The sequence below is a fragment of the Dermatophagoides farinae genome, chromosome 8, assembly GCF_024713945.1.
Source record: "Dermatophagoides farinae isolate YC_2012a chromosome 8, ASM2471394v1, whole genome shotgun sequence".
NCBI lineage: Eukaryota > Metazoa > Arthropoda > Arachnida > Sarcoptiformes > Pyroglyphidae > Dermatophagoides > Dermatophagoides farinae.
Window position 1 is genome coordinate 4,134,077 of NC_134684.1, and position 16,587 is coordinate 4,150,663.

General features: G+C 30.3%; 4 protein-coding genes across 8 annotated transcripts; 2 read left to right on the top strand and 2 right to left on the bottom strand.

Annotated features, from left to right (window-relative positions):
* Positions 1-69: 69 nt before the first annotated feature.
* Positions 70-13,353, bottom strand: LOC124495655 (mitotic spindle positioning protein meduse). Of its 4 annotated transcripts, none has more exons than XR_012832376.1 (5): positions 4,357-5,464; positions 1,792-2,388; positions 1,333-1,627; positions 624-1,194; positions 70-541 (listed from the first exon to the last, which is right to left on the bottom strand). XR_012832376.1 is itself a non-coding variant. In XM_075733322.1 (5 exons), the coding sequence occupies exons 2-5, from the start codon at positions 4,362-4,364 to the stop codon at positions 1,024-1,026; spliced, it is 1,071 nt and encodes a 356-aa protein (XP_075589437.1). In that variant the 5' UTR covers positions 4,365-4,501; positions 12,836-13,353; the 3' UTR covers positions 70-1,023. The 4 variants fall into 4 exon arrangements, 3 of the variants coding, with proteins under 3 accessions (XP_075589437.1, XP_075589438.1, XP_075589436.1); XM_075733322.1 differs by adding an exon at positions 12,836-13,353 and having other exon boundaries at positions 70-1,194; positions 4,357-4,501; XM_075733323.1 differs by lacking the exon at positions 4,357-5,464 and adding an exon at positions 8,944-9,321 and having other exon boundaries at positions 70-1,194.
* Positions 10,391-12,939, top strand: LOC124496001 (CUE domain-containing protein 1). Of its 2 annotated transcripts, none has more exons than XM_047059457.2 (5): positions 10,391-10,965; positions 11,024-11,482; positions 11,566-11,871; positions 11,927-12,111; positions 12,172-12,939. In XM_047059457.2, exons 2-5 carry the CDS (start codon positions 11,255-11,257, stop codon positions 12,545-12,547), a joined length of 1,095 nt encoding a protein of 364 aa, XP_046915413.2. In that variant the 5' UTR covers positions 10,391-10,965; positions 11,024-11,254; the 3' UTR covers positions 12,548-12,939. The 2 variants fall into 2 exon arrangements, with proteins under 2 accessions (XP_046915413.2, XP_046915414.2); XM_047059458.2 differs by having other exon boundaries at positions 10,399-10,965; positions 12,175-12,939.
* Positions 13,169-15,988, top strand: AMPKalpha (AMP-activated protein kinase alpha subunit). Its single transcript, XM_047059454.2, has 6 exons — positions 13,169-14,028; positions 14,090-14,231; positions 14,303-14,629; positions 14,689-14,807; positions 14,869-15,503; positions 15,559-15,988. The coding sequence occupies exons 1-6, from the start codon at positions 13,890-13,892 to the stop codon at positions 15,856-15,858; spliced, it is 1,662 nt and encodes a 553-aa protein (XP_046915410.1). The 5' UTR covers positions 13,169-13,889; the 3' UTR covers positions 15,859-15,988.
* Positions 15,954-16,587, bottom strand: LOC124496003 (large ribosomal subunit protein eL37). Its single transcript, XM_047059460.2, has 3 exons — positions 16,470-16,587; positions 16,262-16,397; positions 15,954-16,200 (listed from the first exon to the last, which is right to left on the bottom strand). Exons 1-3 carry the CDS (start codon positions 16,470-16,472, stop codon positions 16,040-16,042), a joined length of 300 nt encoding a protein of 99 aa, XP_046915416.1. The 5' UTR covers positions 16,473-16,587; the 3' UTR covers positions 15,954-16,039.

Consider the following 16,587-nt stretch of genomic DNA (forward strand, 5'->3'; position numbering starts at 1 on the left):
AAATTGTCCAAAATGATCTGTTTCGTATATGTCAACAAACGGGTTACCATTGATGGTTAAAACAGGAGGAGCAGGTAAAATAAATTTAATTACACATCATTCATCATTTGTTTTATGATGCAAATAAAATGTAAAAAAAAAATTCAAATACAAAGCAAAGTGATAACAATGGAGATTACGAGAAGAAAAAAAAAATTCCAATAATAAAGAAATATTATTATCAAATTAAAACATACTTTATGATCCGTACATATATTCAAATATAATAATCCAAAAGTGAGAGAATAGAAAAATTCTGAAATCCATTTCAAAAAAAAAGAATCTATTCTTGAAACAATGACAATTCAAAAGTTATTTTACATTCGTTGATGATAAATCTTTTCATGTGGATATTTTGTATTCAAAAATTATTGTCCTGGTTTTTCTTCACTATAGTTATATGTCATATGAATGTTTGCATACAAAAATCCTTTCATCAACATCAATCTATCCAAAAGTGTGCATGTTTGTGTGTGTGTGATGATTATGACAAAAACAGAGGCTGTTATTTACAAACAAACAAACAAAAAAAACAAATTAGATTCAGGTCATGTCTATTCAGTAATATAAACCAAACACCTTACAATTAAGGCGATGATTGGCGATGAATGATGAAAATTATTTTCTTCATGCCATAAACAACCAAAAACGAATAAATAAAACGGTAGAAAAGAGGCAAAAAAAAAACAAGAACAACGAAATTAACAAGTTTCTAAAATTTACAGCAAAAAAAAACTTGTTGAATTTATCATAATGATAATGGAAGTGCGAATGATTTGACATGAACGAAAAAAAAAATATACGGATCAATCATAGTGTTTAAGACAGATATTTTTTTTTGTTCAATTATTCAAGTTATTCGATTTGCGAACGATAAGATTTAAAAATTGATCAATGGCTTTAGGCTATCAAATATTGATTATAAATCGATTGTTAATGATAATGATTTGATTTTGATTTGTTCAATCAAATTAGCATCGATTATTAATTTGAACCATTAATCTTGTCGTTGTTGTCATTTTTGACATCATTATTGGTTGTCGTTTTTGCTGTTGATGATGTATCACCATTTTGGCATTCATTAATCTGTTGTATTTTTTGTTCCCAAATTGCAATCAATGGTATTTTACGACGTGGTCCGCCAATTTTCAATCCCTATTTTTGGAATATCGGAAAAAATATCGATTAATTCAAAAGAAAAAAAAATTTACAAGTTAGCATCAATGATTACGGTCAAATGAAATCTTTACAATCAAACAAATGGTCAAAAAAAAATAACCAATAAAAACTTACACAATCATTGATCGAATCAGATGTATCCGATGCCAATGTTGTTGTTGATGATATAGTGTTCTCTATATCAACAATAGCAATCGTATATGATGATGATGATGATGATGATGATGGCGATGAAGACATGCCACCATTCATTACATTCAATAAATCCGGATTACTACTACAACGGCTATGGAATGAATCTTTATTTTCTTCACTTGATTCAATTGCTTGATCATCACTACTGGTGAAATCATCGTCACAAATTGAATTTAGATTTGGATATGAAACACCAACACGAATACGTTGACATCTATCAAGTGTAACAGAAAATGAACAAATAAAAATCAATTTGAAAATTCATAAATCACGTATGTAAAATTTTTTTTAAAAAAACACTGATTACACAGTAATAACAATGTTGTAATTATATATAATTAACCAAACCAAAAAATAAAAACAAAACAGAACACATACCTAAGTTCGTCTTCTCTTAATTTCATTTCACGTAATTCTTCTTGTATCTTATCAATGGCCGATATACGTTTCTTGTAGAAATGATGATTACTGATCACATATTTTGCTGCTGCTGTTGATGATGGTGGCCTTGCTGTAGCCACTAGTCCATCATAGTCATTACTATTATCAAAATAATGATGATGAACATTGTTACGCATATAACCATTATTATTGTGGCCATTCATTATTCCATTTTCTTTATTCATTTTTTTACCCTTGGTATTTATAAATCTATACATTGAAATATGGCCACGATTTTTATTGAATACAATCGGTATGTTTACACGGGAAATGTTGCCATTTTGTGCAGTTTCAAATGTTGGTTTCGTTTTTGTTGTCATCGAATTTGAAATTGATGATGACGATGACGATGATGATGTGTCCGATGATGCTGTCGATGATGGTGACAATGGTGATTTCATCATCATGAATGATGAATTAAAACCATTTTGATTTGATGATTGTAAGTGATGATTATGGTGATGATGGTGATGGCGGTGGCTAGATGATGATGATGATGATGTTTTGATCATCGTTTTTTCTTCCGTAGTATAACTATGCATATATGATAGTGGATAGAAAACAAAAGTTTTTAATAGGATAATTATGTATTGAATAGAAAAATGGATTATATTATCATTATAATTTAAATATTTGAACCTGACAATATATCCAAATGAAATGAAATCTATTGTAGCACATACAAAGTGTAGGCGTAAATTTAAAAAAGTTAATCCATTATTATCAATTGAAATAGGATTGCATATTATTAACAATTAACACCTTTTGCTCAATGGATTTTTTCCCTATTTTGTTCCAAATAATAGTTTCATAGTTCAATACTTTTGAGCATATGAAACATCAAACATCATTGATCATCATCATTGTAAAAAAAAATTATGTTGTTGTTTTTCAAAAAAAAAAAAAAAAACAAAAAAACAAACAAACAAACAAAATATAACGGCCCTTTTCAATATGGTCAATATTTGATTTTCATTATTATTCAAACTGAATTATGAAAGAGAAAAAAAAGAAGTTTTTTTTTGCCCTCATACGACATGTGGACATCAGACAATGGATACAAGAAAAACAAAACAATTTTGTTTTGTTTTGTTTTTTGAATCGCCCAAAAAAAAAAAAAAAAACAAAAACAAAATTGGCCACCGTATTTCTATTGTTGTAAGAGTTCGGTCAACGTATTAACACATCAGGTTTGTTTCATTTTCATAATACATCAACAACAAAATAAAAGTATTTGATTTTTTTTCTTCCAAACAACAACAGCAGCAGTAAAAGTATTTACACAAACTGTGTGTGTGTGAGTGTGTGTTTGTGTTTGTATGGTTCCGGTACATAGGGTTAGACAATGGACAAAGAGAGAATAAAAACCAGACAATGTAATAAGTCCAAGAACGGAAATGAGTTGAAATTTTCTACAATAATGAAGATGATGATGTCCAATTTGTCATAACCATCACCAGCATTATCATCATGAAATTATAATCAAGTCAAAATGGGTCATTTTATGATAAGCTTGTTTTTTTTTCGAAAAAAAACCGGATGATGGTGAAATAGCCCGGACACGACATCTGCGAACGATCTTTACTTGGTCATTAGCATCGTCTAATCATCGGCTATCATTGCCTCAATATCGGTCAATTTATTGCATCTTATTTCAACATATTTTTTAAAACAACACAATTGCTGTTCCATAATTTTTTTTTGTTTATGAAAAAAATTCATTTAATAGGATGTAGTTTTGTTTTTTTTTTATTTTTTTTTCATTCCAATTTAAACTAACACACACATACACACACACCATGATCATCGAAATCGGTTATGTACGGTGGTCATCATCATTATATAATCAACAGATAACCCCAAACATCTCTATCATCATCGAAATTCGACGCTTCTTCCTATCTCGTTTTGAGAGATAATAAGAACAACAAGAAAATCATTTCCAATTCGTTGATCAGAAAACATTGGAAACGACAACAACAAATCCAAGATGTATAAACATTCTTTTCCATTGTGGCCATAATTATCTATCCATCCATCCACACACAAGAACAACATGGAAAAATTCGTGTTATTAATGATAATAATAAATAAAAATAGACAAAACTGGATATAAATGAATGAATCGAGAAGCGTCGGTCGTTGTTGTTGATTACAATTAACAATATGATGTTCATCACATTTCTTAAATCTTAAAAATGGTTAGATAATTAAAGATCATCATCATCATCATCATCGTGGATTTGATGAATGAACAACATGATGTGATTATCGTTCCGGTATTTCGATGATGATTGTTGTTGTTGTTGTTGTTGCATCTTGCAAATATTGCAAGATAATTAGCAACAACAAGTTTTTTTTTGCCATGTGATGTGTCGGGAAATCGTAACATTTTTTTCGCTCGATTTCATTTTTCAATAATAATAATTATATTGTCCATTTTATCGTGTGGTGTTTTATTTTGTTGAAAATTAAATTTAAATTTTTTCAAATTTTACTTACATTCTCATGTTGTTTTTTTCTGTTGCTATTGACAGGTTGTTATTTTGAGCAGGCTGGCGAAACAGTTATTGAAATTGAAAAGATTTTTTTTTTATAGAAAATAAACTGAATTGACTTGTGTTTTTTTATTTATTTATTTCTTGCACTTTACACAATTTCAATTTGTGGACATTTTTTTTTTCGTTCGGTTCATAGATTGTGAATGAATTGGATTTTGGTCACCGATTTTTTTTGGAAGTCGTCGAAAATAAAATAATTTTGTTTAGTGAATGATTGGATTCAGGTACAGAAAATAAATAAGTCTGAATCGGGTTTCGATCGTATTTTATAGTATGGTGAATTTTTTTTCAATGCGACGTTAACATAAATGTAATCGACAGACAATAAAATGGTGAAATTTCTTGAAATTAATGACTTTCATTTGACAGTGTTGATTTCCGTTTTTTTTATTACCTAATCAACATTGATAATAATATATGCATGCATTGAACCAAATACTTTTATCTATAAGTCAATTTATTTATTAACAATTTAATTTGCACAACGATTCTTTGTTTGAAATCACATTGATAAGATGACAACAATGATGATGACAAAGTCCAATTGATGCAGACATAACATTTGGAATGCCGAAAACAACAACAACAACAACACAATGACATTGAACAAATTCAATACCCCACCACCATTGTGTTGTCGTAGTCGTGCTCGTCGTCGTCAGTGAAGAACAAAAACAAAGAAATAAAACCAGAATTGTCACCTCAAAGTAGTTTAGGTATAGGCCAGTGTGATTTTCAATTGTCACACAAGACACCACACACACACACACTCATACAATATGTAGAAAAACCGAAACAGGTAGAAAAAGTTAATGACAAACCCTTCACTTATTTAATAAATAAATGCTGTAAATGCTGGCAATGTAGATGGCCAACCTGTTGTTTTATGTTGACCTGTGGATCTTTTTCTTTTGACTGAACTTGGTGGTAATTTTTTTATTTTTATTTTTATCGTCTAAACAATACAAGAAAAAAAGGAAATCATTTTTCATGTCAAAGTATGGCCGATGTCAAACTGAATGATGATTATGATCCTGAACAAGAAACTGAATCGAAATCGAATGATGACTTGGATCTTCAATGGATTTTTTTTTAGTCTCTCAAACTTTATTCACACAGAAAAAAATCTCTTTTATATCTCACATTTTTTATTTTATTTCTCTCTCAATGTGGCTCCCAACTCCGCCTTGTAGCCATTTTGTTTGTTTCATTATTTCATTTCAATCGTACATCTTGCTATCGTATACTACTACTATTCCGGATACGGTCATCGTATTATCTATCGAATACTTTGTTATCTCAATTCGTCCATCACGATGATGATGGTTTTTAAATGTGAATGGACAACATACTCACGTCTATCTTTTTCTATCTCTCACTCACATACCACATTGACTGGCTGACAAACAAACAAACACATGCACAAGGAGAGAGAGAGATTCCACAAACATCCATTGTATATTAATAATAATAGTAATTTGTTACTGTCTAAATGGATGTATGTATGTTCTCAATAATAATAACGTCGTTTTTTTAAAAAAAAGTTTTAAACATACATGTCCGGTACATGTCCGGTTGGTCATTGTGATGTGACTAACCAACATTATTTTCTTCTCTCACATTCATATATGAATACTAGTTCGAAATAAACAAATTAAAACCTGATTATTATTTGAGAATTGTTTTGAGGACAAAGGTTGATCGTGATTAGGTCAAGTTGAATAAAAATATCAATGGATTATATACGTGCAACAATTGTCATTTTTATCATTCACAATTTGGTTTTGTTTTATGAATGTTGAATTGAAGTGAATGAAATAAAGTGAAATGAATGGATCGTGGATAAAATCTTGATTTTTTTTTGTTACATTCTCAAAGCTTATCCACATTGATGAATGTGGCAAGCGTATATGTCAAAATATGATTTGAATATGAAATATGCCATCAATGGGATTAATTTTGTCCTTGACCATTCTTGTTAACAAGTTTAAATTGTGACAACACTTTTTGTTTGAATGTTGAAATTGATTTTTGTTTATTTCATCCAGCTTCACTTGTACTTGATGATGTTTGTTCATTTGGAATCTAAAATTCTTTTCTTTTTGTCCATTGTATGTTTAAGTTAGATTTTCTTTTCCAAAATATCGACTAAAATGATTCGGAAATGACCATACAATTACCGGGTATCATCATCATCATTGTATTCCGGTCTATTCAATCCAAACACATCGACATTGTGTTGAACAATTGTATTTTTTTTTTTTTGGAAAAAAATTTCTGGTTTTTTCTGTTGCTGTTGTTGTAAAACATTCGAATTGGTCAAAAGAGACAACATTTGAGAGAAGGGCTGATACTGTAGAGGTCATAATAATAATGATGATGTGCATATAGCATTTTCTGTCTACAATGGATACATTGCAAGGATCATCATTGAAATAATCATCATCATCATCCAAACCGTCGAATTCATCATCATCATCATCATCATCGATTCGGCCTTTTTTCCATCACCTATTTTCTTGTTTGTTTGTTTGTTGAATGGTTCGATGTTATTTTCGAAGTCAGGATGATGATTCGATCCATTCCAGTCGGTTGTTTGAATATTTTTCTTTCTTCTATCTTGTTTCGTATTCGTTCATCGTCGTTTGATAATGGTTATCTGCAACGATTGTTCTTTTTTTCCACTCTCTTTTATCCAAACTCGATTCGATTACAATCATTGATCTTTTGGAGATTATTTTCGTTTCACATCTACCCAGATGAGATAATCCTCATGTTGATCAATGTTTGTTATAGAAATTCATGTCCAAATCCAATCAATTGATTGATTGATTGATTTTGATTGTGACATTCGATCATCGTTGCAATCAAAACTCGTTGATTAGCGGTTTGTGTTACACACACACACACAAAAATGTCGAACAATTCAAAATCGCGTACACAATACACGTATACGCATATGTTTGTAATTCCAGTTTATTCGGAGTTATTTTTGATTTCGATTATCTCTCGTAATCGCTTTATATGATGATTGAATTTTTTTTTCGTCGTCATTGTTGTCAAAGAGAAAATCATAATTTGATTGCCATTTGTTTGCTGGAAAATTCATTTTTTTTCATTATTTTCTGATTTGTCAACATAATTCAACTTAAAAAATTATGTATGAAATATAAAGGGGAAAGATCATATTTGACAAATTTCAATTGGAATTTTTATGTCATTTTCCATTTCATTTCATTCGTGTTTTACAACAGAAAAGGCTTGATTTAAAGAAATGAACAAAATTCAATTTCTATCGGTCATCATCATCATCATCATCGCCATAATAATGATGGCTCGAATCGAATTTTCGAATCAAATCAACAAATCAAAGATGAAGATAATTTCAATAAGGGCATGCAAAACGGACATTATCTGTTTGTTTATATATTCACAATAATAATAATGAAATGAAAAAAAAAATTCGGCCATTTCTCAATGCAGCCTTTAGTAGCAGCTGTTGTTGGCTCAAATATTTTGACAAACAACTACAGATACTGACCAAGATAACTACTAACAACTAAAGGTCTTACAAATGAATTTACGGTCATCATCTGCTTTCTTTTTTTTTACTGCAAAATGGTAAATGAATACAGAAAACAAAAATCTTGATGATCAACAAATGGCTAGATTTGTTCAAATTTGAATTAAAAATGTCCATGAACGAATCGATCACGAACGTTTAGATATAAATTTATTGGATTCTATTGATTAATTGATTGTTAATTAATCGAAATTTTTTTTTCATCTCAAATGGCAAATTTAGCATCATCATGGAAGACACCATTGACATGTTCCATCAATTTGGTACATATTTACCATCAACATGATTGTAATTATTATTAGTAGGAAGAAAACAGAATCAATCGATATCCATTGCCATGGAAAAATTGAATGTTATACACAAGATTTATTTGAAAAGCGAAAGAAAAAAAAATTTCATCTTCAGAAATTTATATATACCATTCATTCAACATTCATTGGATCGGATCAATAGAAAATCGATCATCAATCTTTGTCAATCATTCATTCAGTGACCGTTTTTTTTTTCTCTCTCTCTCTCTATATTCGATCAATTTTCTTTCGTTTGAAAACCAAAACAAAAAAAAAACAGACATAATAATGATGGTAATAATAACAACAACATCAATCGATAGATTCGACAAAGACCACTAAAAATTTTTGACGCATTTAATTGCTAGTCAGGTAAATGAAAATGGTTTGACCATAGTTATTATTTATAATAACTATTTATTTTCATTCAAAAACAAACACATAAAATGATCGGTAATGTTGGATTTTTTTTTTTTTTTTTTTGATTATCTCATATTCACATTCATGTTTTTTTCACATCCATTTTTTTCAAATTTTGAAATTCCAAACAATCACCGACGAAAACTTTAAATGGATTTATGTTTGTGTTTGCGTGTATTTTTCTCATACATTTCATTCTGGAGAATGAAAAAAAAAAATATTCAAATCAACTTACTTGACCATTCTGATGACATCTAAATCGGTGAGGATGTGGTAATGATGATGATGATGATAAAAAGTATGCCGTACAATCACCAGGAATTCACTCTAATAAACCATTAAGATAAATTGTCATCATTATCCAGTTTTTTGTTTGAATTTGATTGAAAAACATTTTCTTTTTCCGATGGTAAGCCCTTTTAAAAGCGCCCATTTGAAAAATGTTTTTTTTCTTTTCGCATCACTAATCTAGATGATGAAACATGCTATGAACTAATTTTCGTTACTCATATATATATGTGATGATGATGGCCATTTTATTGAAGTTTTTTTTTCTCATTTGATTGTTCCTATACCACCAAACATCACACGCAATCATCATTTTTTTTGGCGGTATTCGATTTCGGTTTTTCTTTTGAAATTACAATCTTACGTAGCAATGGATATTGGATGGACTTTGTTGCAATTAAATCTTAAATTTGTTTGTAATACAAAATGTCTTTTTTTTTCTTTCATTTGCTTGATTTCGTTATTTACATAGTCAATATACATATGGGAAATATGGCCAATAAACAGGTACGTTTTCTTTTTTCTAGATGTTGCCAAAGACATTTCTATCGGTCATCATTTGATAACATTTGATCATGATTAATAATGAAATGAAAATTTTAAAATAAAATTGCCCAAAATCGGCGTCACATGTCGATCTATGATAAACGGGATTTTTTTTTATATTTGATCGGCTATTTGTTAAGGGCCTGTCCTTTTCACAATTTTTTTTTTGTTGATGTGTGTTATATGAAGATAATTGATTCTAAATCATCAAACAATTTTTGATTGTCGTCATGTAGTACAAGTATGAAAAAAATGGCATCCATTTAATGAATACATAAGATATGAAAATGAATGACTTTTTTCGGTTTGTGTGTAGGTGTGTCCACATTGTATGTTTTCGTGATATATAGGTTTTTGTTTTCAAATATCGATCGTGAGCTTTTGTTATGTATATGAACCATTTCACTTTTAAGTCGTTGAGAATGTATATTTGTACATCGAATCTATTGATGAATAACGATGATCATGATATGGCTGACTGAATGACTGACAACAACAATATGTAATGAACGTGGGCGTCGTTACCATATATACAGAAATGATTCGATTATTATTATTACTATGGCAATATATGAAAAATAGGTGTATCTAGTTTGGGACAACAAAAAAAAAAAAAAAAATAATGGATGCAAAAAAACATCATCATCAGCATTGCAGAATAACATAAAAAGTAGTTTGTTATTATAGATAAAAATAATAATAATTTCAATTGCCGATAATAATGAATCGATTAATAATGATGATGATGTTCACCAGATCTAGAATGATGATGACTATGATTTTATTGATGATGAAAATTCAAACATTTTTTAAAAATCAATTGGATAGAGGCGCCATCTTTAGCCCTCATTGTATATTTACATCAATACATTTTATTATTATTGAGTTGTTTTTGTTGACATTATTATTATCATCATCATCATCATCATCATTTAAATTAATGTCAATTTAGTCAATTTATTGTGATTTCATTGATATGATAATCACCAATCCAAGTATCTAATCTAATCTAACATATATTATAGCAGCTATCATCATCATCATCATTAATCAGTATGGCCATAATTATCATTACCGTTGCATCGTTAACCAATATTTATGTTGAACAAGAAAAAACGTTTGTAGAAATTTTTTCTCGTTCACAAGAATGAATCCAAAGACTTCATCACCATCATCATCAGACAATAAATTGATTACGAATGAAACATCATCATCATCAATGATTCAATCATCATCATCATCATCATCATCAGCGGCAACTGAAAAAACGAATCAATTTTATTCGCAACAACAAAATTCATCGTCATCATCATCATCGGATGGAACATTGATTGCTGGTGATTGTCATTCGACAGTTTTAGAATCAAATTCTGATGCAAATTTGCACAAACAAATTAAGGACATTTTAAATCAAAAGAAAATGGTCTGTATATTGTGTATTCATAGATTTTTTCTGAAAAATAAAATTTCAATAATTTTAGAAATTGATGAATTCACCCGAGGTTGTTGCAATTCTGCGTCGTATTCAACACGAACAACGACAACATTCAAAATGATCAAATCCGGTTATAAATAATCTTATATTAATAATAATAAATAGCTCCACTGTTCTTCATACTTTTCAAACAACCAAAAAATCATCACTCATTTGGATCCATTTCTCCACTCTATAATTGTCATTTGAACAACAACAACGAAAAAAACATACACAAATGTATCCAGCAAATTCGTCCGGTGTAACACAGCTTGAATTCAATCAAGCAATGTCCGATTTTAAACACATGTTTCCGGATATGGAAGAAGATGTTATTGAAGCTATACTTCGTGCCAATAATGGTGTCGTTGATGCAACTATTGATCAATTATTACAAATCAATAATGAATCACAGGAGAAAAAGAAAAGAAATAAGGCAGCCATGAATAATAAAAATAATGAACATGTATGTATCTCTCAAATATTCATATGGGAATTTTCCCATCAATTTTTTGATCAATTTGATTGATTGATTTATCATCGATATAGCATTATAATAGCAACATTTTTATCGACGATGGACAATCGGCTATGATGAATCCTAAATCCTATAGTAAAGATTTAAATTTTGTTCTCGGTGACCAAACGGATGCTGCCATGTCGAGTTCATTATTGAAAAATCAAATCATCTCACAAGATTCATTACGATATAAATATCGATGGGAACCACCCGTACTGGGTGAATTATCGGCCGATTTTCTTCGTATTACATTGAATGATACCCAACGAAAACTCACGAATTTTAATGCCAATAATGAACATGCCAATATGATGAGTAGTTCATTTTTGCAACAGGTTTGTTCAATTTTTTCTAAATTTCTTGTCATAAATCTTTGAACACCCGATCTAGAAAATGGAGGAGAATAAACGTAATCGTCAAATAACATTGATGAATGATGATCCTGAAATGGCACAATATCTGGAAGATGAACGTTTCGCTATTCTTCTTCAAAATGAAGAATTTGTTCGTGAATTACGAATGAATCATGATTTCATGTCAACATTGGAATCGGATAATAACCAATACAGTTATGGGTAAATTATTTTTACTTTTTTTAAATTTTGTTCTTACTAATAAATCATATTCGATTCCAGTAGTACGACCGGATCCGATTCGACACAAGCTAGTAATTTTCTCGATTCAGATGCCATATTCAAAGAACGATTACGTAATATGGGCAAATTATCGAAGAAAAAATTTACACAAATTGCACGATTATTTTCTGGACGAATGCGAAAAAATTTCAAACAATTGGATAATCATCCTGGTAGTGGTGGTGGTGTCGTTCACGCCCTCACTGGAAGTGGTCGTGAACATCAATATTTTTATCAAGATCTTAGTAATGAAAATTATGAAGATACAGCCTTGCCATCATCAACTACTAATGATCAACCAAATCACCATCATCAACATCAACATCGCCACCACCACCATCACCATCATCATCATCAAGATCATCCAAAAATCTAATCCAATATATTCATCAATAACTACAAGTTTATTTGAATTGAAATACTCATAAGCACATACCAAAACTTAATTTTTTTTAGCAAGAAATTGTCGGCAGCCACAATATTAATGGATATAATATATTTCGAAGTATCTATATGTCAAATTGTCAAATCAATATAATTATGTAATTTTTGTTTTTATTTGTCCGGTTTCCATCATAGTTTTGTATTACACATTACACATGTCAAAGACAAATCACTGGACAATTAATCCCAATTTTTTTTCTTTCTTTTCATTTGTACTTACTAATTGATTTCATGTTATCCGGTTATTATTAATTCATAATTGAATTCTATAAAAATGCGATCGGAATATCTATTGAATGATTAATTAAAGAAAATTCCGTCCCAGAATCATATAATGAAAGATTCGAAGCCTATGATCAAGATGGCTGCTTTTCAAAAACACACACACACATATCACACAAAAAAGTCACGTTTACATCTTGGTTATCATATAAAAATCATTATATAGCTGATGATGATGAAATGAAAGAAATGATTTTAGTATTTTAGGTTTTAGATTTGCGCATAAACACCAAAAGATGTCGTGATACTTTTTTGTATATATGTAAATAATAAATGATGATCTTGATGATACCAATGCATCGATGGTGTGTATTATGTTGTTGTGTGTTATGAAATGGTTAAATTCTCAAAATTTAAAAACGATAAATATTCAAGAAAAAAAAACACCAACAAATATTTTTGTTTTGTTAATAATAATAAAAATAATAGTCCAACAATTAAACATACAATCACTATGACAAGGCAGTGATTATGTTTTTCTTTGCTACATTGTCCTTGTCAAGAATCGTCGTCGATACAAACACAAACACACACATACATACATACATTTTATATGTAGCTAAAATCCGAATAACAACGCATAGAACATTTAACCAATAACTTCACATGTTTTTCAAGTATATGCAAGTGGAGATTGTAATCCACTGTGTAAAAAATAAATTTGTTTTCATATACAAAACACAGAGTTGTTGCTAAAATTGTTCCCTCATCATCATCGTACCTGAATCGTTTTTTTCCTTTTGATTTATTTGGATGTCGCTGAATTTAGATAAATGTTATCGATGATTTCAATATTGTCATCATTCATTCGTTCGATTGTTTTTGGTGGTTAATATTCTTTCGTTGTTACTTCTCTCGATTTAGTTTATTATATTATTATTATTGTTTTAATGTTTTAACTATATGTGCTGTTTTCAAGTCAATCCATCATCGTTGTGTTATTTTGTTCAAAACATAATCATTATTCTTAACATCAATGTCGTTATAAGATAATGGCTGATAAGAATTCTCAACCACAACCAACAGCTGCAATGGCAATCAATAATCCGCAGCCACATAGTCAATCGGTCAAAATTGGCCATTATATTCTGGGTGAAACCTTAGGTATCGGATCGTTTGGTAAAGTCAAAAGTAAGTAATTATTCTTCTTGTTGATTTGATTGACTGTAACATTTTTTTCTTTTGCTTATAGTTGCCACACATCAGATTACTGATCATAAAGTTGCTGTAAAAATTTTGAATCGTCAAAAAATTAAAAATCTCGATGTTGTAGGCAAGATTCGACGTGAAATTCAATATCTTAAATTGTTTCGACATCCACATATTATCAAACTGTAAGTTATACCATTTAAATTTTCATTATTTTTTAATTTTTATTCATGTTTTTTTTACATGTTTATTCCAGTTATCAGGTGATCAGTACACCAACAGATATATTCATGATAATGGAATATGTATCCGGAAGAGAATTATTCGATTATATATTAAAACATGGTAAATTGAAAGAATCAGAAGCACGACGTTTTTTTCAGCAAATCATTTCTGGCGTTGATTATTGTCATCGTCATATGGTCGTACATCGTGATCTTAAACCGGAAAATCTTCTATTGGATCAGAATCTAAATGTAAAAATAGCCGATTTTGGCCTTTCGAATATGATGCGTGATGGTGAATTTTTACGTACCAGTTGTGGTTCACCAAATTATGCAGCTCCCGAAGTTATTGCCGGAAAGTGAGTATGAAAGAAAAAACATAAACCCATTTCAAATAATAAATTGTTATCAATTACAGATTGTATGCCGGACCCGAAGTTGATATTTGGTCTTGTGGTGTTATCCTTTATGCACTTTTATGTGGTACCCTTCCATTCGATGATGAACATATGCCAACACTGTTTCGAAAAATTAAATGTACCTATCAAATTATCTATTTAATCTTTTATCTAATTTTTAACCGTTTAACAATATTTAGCCGGACAATTTCTCATACCAGATTATTTGAACAAATCGGTTGTAACTCTTTTGTGCCAAATGATTCAAGTGGATCCTATAAAACGGGCCACTATTGAAGATATAAAAGTGCATGAATGGTTCAAAAAAGATTTGGCTGCTTATCTATTTCCAAGTCCAACGGCTAATGATGCATCATTTATTGATATCGAAGCTGTAAATGAAGTTTGTGAAAAATTCGGTGTTACTGAACAAGAAGTACATGATTCATTGCTCAGTGGTGATGCACATGATCAATTGGCCATTGCATATCATTTGATCGTCGATAATAAGGGTATCGAAGATGAAGCAATCAAATTAGATTTAAAAGATTTATACGTGTCATCTAGTCCGCCACCATATTTGGATTCAAGTAGTCCATTTCCTAAACAACGGCAACGAATCCTCAGTGGTGGTGGTGTGTCTGGTGCCGGTGTCAATGTATCGGCAATCACATCCGATAATCGACAACGTACGAATAGTGTTGGTCAACAAGATCAGAAAAACCATAAAACAACACCAATCAAAAAGGCTAAATGGCATTTAGGTATTAGATCTCAAAGTAAACCAATCGACATTATGAATGAAGTATATCGTGCCATGAAACTTTTAGAATTTGTAAGTTATTTTATTGATTTGATCCCAGAAATTAATAATTTTTTCAAACGAAAAGGAATGGAAAGTGGTGAATCAATTCTATGTACGAGCACGTCGTAAGAATCCTGCGAATGGCAAATATTTTAAAATGGCCCTACAACTTTATCAGGTTGATTATAAAAGTTTTCTGTTGGATTTCAAATCCCTACCTGATGATGATGAAGAAGATAAGGATTCGGTCATTACCGGGCCATCATCGTTGACCGGTAATATGGCATCGACAACTGAATTTACTGGTCATGCACAATACAAAAACCATAATATAATGGAATTTTTTGAAATGTGTGCATCGTTGATTGCTCAACTGGCACGTTGAACGTGTGAAATATATTTTCATTTTTATATTTGTTAACAAAGATGTGTGTATGGAATATTCTTTGTAACCAATGAATTTCTTAACCCCTCGGTGAATAAATTTACGTCAATGTTATATTTATTCAGAAAAAGTTTTAAAAATCATTTTTTTCACAAAATATTTTTTTTTGTTCAAATGTCTACTACGATGCTGCTGATTTTTCTCCCGATTTACCACTTTTTCCTTTTGCAGCCACTGGTAGACCTTTGAAACCACGTCGAAATACTCGATGGACTATTTTCAAATAACGAGTACGGCCAGTACCGGTAGTCTTCCTGCGTTTAGCTTTAACGCTCCAATTGTCTGAGATGATATGAATGTCAAATTTAATTTTCAATCGAAATCGAACTAATAAACAACTTACATTTTCGGATTTTGGCATTTGGATAGCCACATGAAGAACATTTTTTCTTTTGAATATGGTATGAACTACGACCACAACGACGGCACAATGTGTGCGTCTTATTGTGTCGTTTACCGAATGATGATGTACCTTTGGTCTAAACAGAATTTTAGAGAAAGAAATTGGATAAAAATTGAAATTTTGGAACAAAAAACGAAAAAAAACATACCATTGTCGAACGTGTTGTGCACTCGTGTGAACCAAGGGAAAAGGAAAGAATGAGCAAAAAAAAACAACGTGACTACAGTGAACGTAATACGGCTTTGAATTGTGACAACTATTCAAAA